At 33.8% G+C, this 9547-nt stretch overlaps 2 protein-coding genes across 4 annotated transcripts in view; both read left to right on the forward strand.

The window, feature by feature from the left end:
• The window catches only part of LOC127521108 (amyloid-beta A4 protein-like), a 337319-nt gene that overhangs the window by 29245 nt on the left and 298527 nt on the right, over nt 1–9547 (forward strand). For 2 of the 3 annotated variants that reach the window (XM_051910004.1, XM_051910013.1), the window contains one exon: nt 50–3801. In XM_051910004.1, coding sequence (XP_051765964.1) covers nt 50–151 — 102 coding nt within the window. In that variant the 3' untranslated portion in view covers nt 152–3801. Of the gene's footprint in view, nt 1–49; nt 3802–9547 lie in introns of those variants that run through there. The other variant, XR_007932275.1, reaches the window with a different exon arrangement.
• On the forward strand, nt 4893–8760 carry LOC127521254 (ATP synthase-coupling factor 6, mitochondrial-like). The gene is made up of 4 exons (XM_051910420.1): nt 4893–5058; nt 6374–6547; nt 6645–6772; nt 8665–8760. Exons 1-4 carry the CDS (start codon nt 4955–4957, stop codon nt 8694–8696), a joined length of 438 nt encoding a protein of 145 aa, XP_051766380.1. The 5' UTR covers nt 4893–4954; the 3' UTR covers nt 8697–8760.

The following is a 9547-nucleotide window of genomic DNA, read 5'->3' on the forward strand; positions in this document are numbered from 1 at the left end:
ATGTTGGAACTTTAGATGGGAGTGAAATGCGAATTGATTTGATTGACAGGTGGACGCTGCCGTGACCCCGGAGGAACGTCACCTGTCCAAGATGCAGCAGAACGGCTATGAAAACCCCACCTACAAGTTCTTCGAGCAGATCCACAACTGATGGCGTAACGCCTCCCCCCTCACCCTCACCCTCCCCGTACCCTCATCTCCAGACGCTGCAGAAGACACCAGCCGAATCTCACCGCGTCATAAACATCACGTCTGTTATTGGCCAGTTTCTGTGATTGTCAATCAAAAGACGACCTCCCACTGGCTGGATGAACATTCACATGATCAGATTAGTTCTGTTGGGGTCAGTTTCAGGTTGTTGAAGATTCTGTTTCAGATTGAATGCACAATTCAAATCACAAATCGAACTGAACGCATATTTCAAATTCAATTCACATCAAATTGAACAATTCAAATGAATTTCAAATCAAATTGAATGCATAATTCAGTTTCAATTGGAATTCAAATCACAAATCAGATTGAACACAATTCAAGTTCAATTCAAATAAATTTGAATGCATAATTTGAATTCAGTTCACATCAAATGAACGTAATTCAAATTAATTTCAAATCAAAATTAACGCATAATTTCAAATTCATTTCAAATTAATTTGAACACAATTCAAATTCATTTCATATCAAATTAAACGCATAATTCGAATTCATTTCAAATAAAATTTAACGCATAATTCGAATTCAGTTCACATCTAATTGAAGGCATGATTCTGATTCAGTTTGCGTCACAAATCAAATTGTACACATAATTCAAATTCATTTCACATCAAATTGAACGCATAATTCAAATTTTTCACATCAGATTGAACGCATAATTCGAATTCAGTTCACATCAAATTAAAGGCATTATTCTGATTCGATTCGCGTCACAAATCAAATTGAACACAATTCAAATCACAAATCAAATTGAATGCACCATTAAAATTCAGTTCATATTCAAATCAAATTAAATGCATAATTCAAATTTGAATTCACTCCAGATTTTTCAACCATGACCTCCCATTGGCTGGATGAACATGATCAGATTAACGCTGTCAGAAGATTGTTTTTTTTTATTGAATGCACAATTCAGATTCAGCATTTAGGGCCGGCGAGTGACTGGCGCGTCGTGTCCCCTGCACCGTCTGCTCTCACTACTAAACGAGTGAAACACTGGGAGATCTGAGGGGTGAACGTCCGAGACTTCATCCCGTCAGACACGCCTCCTTCCCTCCTCTTCCTCCCTTTTTTCATCGCACACTGACTGCAGCTGCGCTGTGTTTGGTGATCATTAAACCAGTCACATTAAAATCTAGTGGTAAAATTGATGTCCTTCTGAATGAGATCTTGAAATTGTTTGATTGTTTCTGGTTTGTTTTTCAAGAAAAAAAAAGAATAATTGTAAAAAAAAGAAATTTGCCAAAAAAAAAAAGATTTTTTTTTTTTGTTGTCAATATTAAAGTAATGCAAAAAAGAATAGTTGTAACTATGTAGTGCATGATAGAAAAAATGATGGAAAAACTATTTGGATCTTGGTCTTTTCTCACTTAGAGACATTTTAGCAGGGTTAAACAGTAACTTGTGAAAATGTGATTTGAGTTGCACAAAAAAATGATAAACTCAATTGGCTTCTGCTTTGATACAACTTAAACTCAATTAAACGGATCCATGCTTTTACTTCAATATTTTTTTTATCAGCGGTGGCTGTCGATGTACATTTACTGTCTTTGTTTTCGTTCTATGCATTTCAGAGATTTATTTACTCCTTTATAAACAGCTATTTAATTTTGATTTTCCATTGGACTCGTGGTTGTGTGTGTTTTTTAAGCGGGTGTTCTGGGGCGGGCGGGTTTTCGGGTCGTTCTCTGTATGTTTGTATCCAGTCGGTTTTGTGTTCTCCGATCACTCTTGTGTCCACCGATGTAGAAAACGTCTCTCTCTTCTTCATTTCTCCTCTCAGTTTTCGTTCTTTGCTGCAGAAACAGATGCAGCACTGCAGGGTGAAGCTGCACAGTATCCACTGAGAGATAAACGCCTTCATCTCACTGCAAAATCAAAAGAAAACAGCCAGGAAGATTGTTTTGCATTGCAACATTATATTTTATTTCACCCCCAAATTGTCATTAGCCTACTGTAATACAACAAAACATTGAAATTTATTATATTATTTAAAGGAGATATATGTTAGAATTTTCATTTTAATCACCTTTTAATGCCAATGTGTGAACAGCTAGTATCGAAACTTAAAAAACGAGACCTTCCCCGACTTCCTGTGTTGTCTATGAAAGCCTGTAGACTAATGTTTATGTGAAGGACTCGGGACGGTTTTGCCGGGAAAATCAAAAGGATGTGACGGTTACGCGCTCGCGAGAGCCTCGAACCAATGCTTATGTTCAGGATAATGTCGAAAGAGCCGCTCTGTACTGTAATGTCAACGTGTCATGCAAAGGGGATTAATTCAAACTATAGACCTTATGCAACGTGCGCGCAGCCATTTTGAGAATTTTGTCTTCGAACTTCCGTTTTTGCGGTAGCTTTGTAGCCTATATTTCTATGGCATCGCTGTCAAAGAATAATTAGCTGGTGAAGTGGATTTACTTACCGTACAGTTGACAAAAGTTATCATGAGCACTGTAAAACACGTCTTAACAAATGTCAGTAGACCGGGAAGATTTTAAAACGAACAGTTCATTCATAAGTAAGATCGCTGTGGAAATACAAACCGGAAGTCAAAAGCTGAAAAGGGGCGTGGCTACATATAAGTCTCGCTTAGTCAGGTCTATAGTCTACAGTCTCAAATATACTTTATAATCAAACTATCATACCAGTGTGATTTAAATTACCTCATCTTGAATCGCAAACATATCCACATCGCTATGATCAGATGCTTTCTGAAGTGCTGTTTTCAGTCATGTTTGTTGTGTTTATCTTGTTATTGAGAGGAAAGCGAATATTTACATTTACATATTCATCTAAACATCGCTGTTGGATGGCGTCAGGATTAGTGCGAGCACGAGCAATAAGTTGCAGCTGCAGTTCACTTAACAGCCACAGGTGTCGCTAATAACAAGGGTTTCTGAATTTTACAGTATAGCCCCATTAAATTATTTATCATGGTCATATTTGTACTGAACTGATTTAATGCTAATTTATTATTTTTTATTATGTGTTTAATTGACATGAAAATAATGTGGCAATGCAATAAATATGAATGGCTCTAAGAATAGGCTTAATTTTCTTCATGCAACATATTATTTAATTTTTCTTTTGATTTTGGGGTAAAATATGAGTTGGAGGAGATTCTAATCTGTTCTGATGCATCGAGCATCACGTTTGTCTCACACCTCTTGTTGCGTTTGTTGTAGCCAATTCTAGAAAGTGTCTCATGACCGAATGTGTGGCTGGTTATCAGGTTACTAGTATAAACTGATGGTTATTATTGTGTGGCATCCAGAATCTGGTGTGACCAGTGTGAAATGATTTACAGGTTCATAATCCATAATCAACCCATCTAATGAATGTCAATCAATCGTTTACAGAATCATCTCAGTGATGACCGTCACTCATTCACACGGCCAGTTCTCAGATCAGTGATGCATCATGGGTAATTATCGGTGTGGGTTGCTGTGGTTAGAGATGCTGAATGGTCTACAGATGGTGATGAGGTTCTTTCAGTGGCATTTTTCTGTGTATCATTTGCCTTGACTGGATAACAACTGCGCTTTCTACACTGTATTCCATTAATAAAGTTTTGAATGTACATACAGACCCTCTTTGCCATGGCTCTTTTGTAGCCTAATGTGTGCAGAACATCAATATAATAAATCAAACGCATCAGCTGGATGGATGAACAGGCATATTGGCATTTCAACACACTGAAACTAACATTTCTAATTATAAATAAATTAAGCACATTAATAATATTTTTGTTTATATATGAATGTTTATATATATATAATATATATATATATATATATAATGTGTGTGTGTGTGTGTGTGTAATATGAAATATAAATACCTCATTCATACATATGTTAATATTATGACATTATGTTATATATGTTGCTATAATATATATTATATTATGTTATAATATAATAATATATTTTAATACAATTATTTTATGTATTTTTATATTATAAAAATAAATTGTAATTTTAAATACATTTTTATATTTTATATAATATTATATAAAAATATATTTTTATTTTTTAATAAAAAATACATGTATTACATTTGTTAATAAATATTAATAAACATTTATTAATGTGATAAATATGAATAAAAATGTTAAAAAGTAATATTATAACATAGTATTGTCTAATATGAATATTTAATAGATTATAATCAATAATTAGATAATCATTAAGCACCATCAAGATTGGTTTATTTTTTACTACCACTTTGTAGCTACAGTATATTCTTGTAGTGGCACGTAGAAATATCTATTACATTTCTGTTATTAATTGTCATATTGCCATGTTATATCACTGCTTAATAATTTTCACATAATTATTGTACAATACTTACATTCTCCGCACAGAAACTCTTGTCTGTGGTATAAACACATTTATACAGACTGTCTCTGTCTCCCTCTGCTGTCCAAATATCATAATTCCTCATGGATGTTTTTTTTTTTTTTTTTTTTTACAATTAAACTTATTATTAAAATTAAAATAATTAAAAATATGCCGATCAGACCGTTCAGACATGACGTCATTTTCTGAAAAAAGGACCGTTATTCTGAAATGTGTGTTTGACAACACAGCTCGAATATATTTATACACACACAAAACAAACAAAACCGAAAATTATATATTATATGTTTTAAAGTAATATATACTTAGTATGATCATTAACTTATAGTTAACAGAGACCCGATTTCGAGGGGGGACCCGATTTGTCATGACACCGGCAGTAAATGTGGCAAAAGACGCTAGTGGCGCCATCGCTCGTCATAGGCGTGCGCGGTGACCCGGAAGCACTCAACGTCTGTTCGTCGGTGCCTCGGGTGTCAAACACAAGGTTAGACGTGATTTTATTCTTTATCGTGTTTGTTTCGCATGAAAATGAGAATATAATTGTTATGAGTGTGTATATAAACTCTTGCATGTGTTTTAAACAGGCAGAGCGGTTATTAAACAGCAGCAGCGCTTCAGTGCGCGAGAGGTCAATGTTATCAAACGAGTCACTGGTGTTAATGAACTATTAAACACTCAGTTCATGAATTAACACGATAGTCAGGCGTTAATTAAACATCATCTCTGCATGTAATCACCATCAAATCACACGGTAGTTCGATTAAAAAGTCAGTGTTAAGATTAAAAGTCAAAATCGCCTGATTATTTCACACAAGTACCTTGTAATATCATGTAAATACCGTGTTTTGTGAAATGAGCACAAATATATGGAAGAGAAAAACAAAATTTACTTTATAATTTACTTTTGTAAATTATAATTGACATAACTCGAAGTTGTCATACTAAGTCAAATTTTTCAAAGTCGACTTTATTACATATACTCTAAAATTTGACTTTTTATGCCTCATTTTGACCTTTATGTCATAATTAAGATTTAACAAAGATGATTTTTTTGTCGAATGTGTCAGAAATGGGTCTCCATACACGCAGGTCTCACAAGAGAGATTTTATATATATATATATAATATATATATTACATTTTGTGTATTTCTAATGATTTTGCCGTGACTGCACTTTTTTGTTAACAAAAGTGTATTTATTATTTGTTTTATTTAGGATATGTGATTATTTTTTTAATATTCTTACAAATTAAAAGTTCTTTGAAAGGTTGTATTTTTGTTATTATATAATCAGTGGCATAAAATGGTTTTAAAGGGATAGTCCACCCAAAAATGAAAATTATTTTTCTTCCAAGCTTTATAATGGTAGTGAATGGGGGGTGAGATTTTGAACCTCAAAAAAGCGCATCTATCCATCATAAAAATAATCCATGCGGCTCCGGGGGGTTAATAATGGCCTTTGGAAGTGAAGTGATGGGTTTTTGTAAGAAAAATATCCATGTTTAAAACTTTTATGATGGATGGATGCACTTTTTTGGAGCTTCAAAATCTCACCCCCCATTCACAACCATTCTAAAATCTCAGATTGTGTTTGTCTGAAAGAAAGTCATATACACCTAGGATGGCTTGAGGGTGAGTAAATCATGGGATAATTTTAATTTTTGGGTGAATTATCCCTTTAAGATGACACTAATATTGTTTATTTATTTGTATAATTATTTCCGGGCCTAACAAAAAGTGGTTCTGATGATGGTGTTTGTGCTTCTGTCAGTATTTCTCATATGTTTCTCCCTCCTGCAGCATCATGGCTCTTCATCGGCTCTTCCAGCTGTCGTCTCTGTTGGGTTCGGCCGTGCGCGTGACGTTGCGCAGGAACATCGGTCTGTCCGCTGTGCTCTTCAACAAAGCCAAAGACCTGGACCCCGTGCAGAAGCTCTTCCTGGACAAGATTCGCGAGTACAACTCCAAGAGCAAGTGCGTGGATGACGCTGCACTGTAATGATGCGCGCGAGTGTTTTGCAGCGTTTCTCACGTCTCTCTCTCTCTCTCTCTCTCTCTCTCTCTCTCTCAGGGCCGTCGCAGGCGGTGTGGTGGATGCCGGCCCGGCCTATCAGAAGAACCTGTCGGATGAGATGACCAAACTACAGCGTTTGTACGGAGGAGGAGATCTGACCAAATTCCCTGAGTTCAGCTTCCCAGGTGAGCCTGACGAAGATCTGCTCAGATTTTATTCATACAGGTCTTTTCCAAACTAATCAGTGCTGTTCATTACAGACAAGAACAAGCAATTGATGCCTGAATTAAAAATAACAAATTAAATGCATCTAAAAATGAACACGATAACATTAAAAAGCTAAAAAGTGTAACATGGAAAATCAATAATGATAAAAAAAAAACAAGATATGAATTATGAATTTAAGCTGACATTAGTAAGCACTGAGCAATAGTGATGAGAGAAACAAAGCTTTTCAAAACTTTGAATCAATTGAACCAATTGCTTCGCAAAATGATTCACTGTTTTGAATCGCCACACACTGGTGACCCCTGCTGGTCAGAACAGTGTAAATGGACCCATTGACGAATAAGGATTTTAAAAGTATAAAAATAACATAATGGAGATATAATTAATTTTGAAGTTTTATTAAGTGTTAACAATGAGATTATGTGGTTTTTAATCAATTGACACTGCTTTTGTCATTTTTTACAAGATGGACAAAATTTGTCACCCAAAAAGTCAATTGGTTTAACCAAAATTTTGGTTTTACCGAATGACGATATTTTCAAGCAATGCTAACAGGCTGATATCTAGCTAGCTAGCAAAAGGACAATCAAATATTTTATATTTATTAGTAAAAGTTTTTAAAATATTACAACATTTTCCATGTTTTATAGCGGTTGTACCGAATGACCTGATGTTTCGGGACATGCGTATGAGCAATAGAAAACATGAATTTTTCAAATAGTTAAAAGAGAGTTAGTTATTTTGCTTCATGACCATGTGGTCCTTTGCAGGTGTCTGAATGATGTCACATCCTGTCACATGATATTGACCGCATGACTTGATCCAAAATGGTCCCTTTATATTGGTTACTCCGAATGACATCAATGAAATTCATTTTTCCGGACTTTCTTTCTCATAACAAAATCAATGACTTCTACACATAATTTTGATACCATTTTGCACTATGTTGATAAATGATGTTAAAAAATCATGCCAGAATAAAAAATATATACATTTATTACATTTTTAAGATATTTCAATCACAAATGAAATGGCTGTATTGGCCTTTGGATGGTTAAACCGAATGAAACCTTTAAAATCTTTAAAATACCTTTTATATGTAGCAGAATATAATTAAAACCTTTTGGATTCAATAAAAGAGATCTAGTTGTACTACCTTACATACTTTGGATGTCATATCTTTGTTTTTTATTATTATTAAGGCCTTTGGACAAAAAAAATGACCCGTCACATCATTGACCCAAATGTAGCCAAAAACATGCATGAAAACAACTTTTACAAACCATTTGCAAATGTTTTATTGACGGTGTAATGTATTAAATGCAGTTAACAAATCTAGTACCATTAAATATGAAGTGTCTCTATAATATTTTATTAAATTATAAGGTTTTTGTTTGTTTTATGGAGACCAATTAGAGACTTTTAAATACAACTCTTCCTTTTTATTATACAAATGTCATTAAATGTCTACAAATGTGTAAAACTGATCTGAGATCAGGTAAAAATATACTATACATTTGCTTCAAAAAATATTAATTATTAGGTACAATTATTGTTGATTTTGTGTTGCAAAACATGGTAACACTTCATTTTAGTTGTTACAAGTACTTACTGTCGTAACAGTAAATTATTGCTCTTAATCATGAAATAATTAGTTTAAAACCATAATGATTTATAACATTGAGTCAGTGTTTGCAACTAGTTTGATGCGTCTAGTTAAACTGCACCAGGTGATCAGGATGAATGAAATGTTTGAGGAGTTGAAGCTGATCTGCACTGGTGGTTTAGGTTAGTGTGGGTGGTTAAACTAGTTGTTTAATGACACATTTGTTGTTGTTTGTTTCCACAGAACCCAAACTGGAGGAGGTGACGACTAAATGAACGTCTGTCCATCGCTGTCTGTGTGCTGAAAATATTTAATAAACAAACTTTGGTTCAAAACTCATTTTGTCTCTCAATCGCTTTCCTGAACATTCATGTTTGTTGAAATTAGAGATGCATGATACTAAATCTCTCCGCCGATTATTCAGAGTGATATCTGCTGATACAGATAGTTTGGGGCTTCTGCCTTTTATACCTTCTTTTAAATTAATAATTTCATAATTATAAATTGTTTTGAAAGAAATGCAAATAAAGACTTACTCTGAAACAAGTTGATGAAACGGAGAGAAACTGGTATCAGTTATAAACAAACACATTAACTTTCTGAATGTTATTAATTCATATAATTACTATTAATATTGAACATCAAACTAGTTTCTTAGTATTTTCTTTACACAAAGCACAGATTCAGTGTATTTTCCTGCCCTCTTTTGATTGACAGGATATATCGGCCCTGACTATCAGCTGTTTTTAAACTATCAGCCGATATATCTCATTGAAATGAGTTTCAAAAGATTTTGTTCACTAATTTTTGAGGTTCTACAGCATTTTTTACAGGCATCATTCACCCAAAAATGAAAATTGTCTTCATTTACTCATCCGTATGTCGACTTGCTCGTTAAAACGTTGTCAGTAAATGTTAAAATAACCATTAAAATAGTTACTGAATACATAAAAATGATGGCCTGAACAGAAGTATATCCCAATTAAAAACCTTGGAGTTTTAAGATTTATAATTTAGCACTAAAAAAATCAGTTACAAAATAAACAGGATTTGTATTTCTCATGGAGATGTGAATGACAATCTAGCATCTTAATTTACAATAGATAATCGGATGAACTGAATATGA

Source organism: Ctenopharyngodon idella, chromosome 1 (assembly GCF_019924925.1).
Source record: "Ctenopharyngodon idella isolate HZGC_01 chromosome 1, HZGC01, whole genome shotgun sequence".
NCBI classification, from domain to species: domain Eukaryota; kingdom Metazoa; phylum Chordata; class Actinopteri; order Cypriniformes; family Xenocyprididae; genus Ctenopharyngodon; species Ctenopharyngodon idella.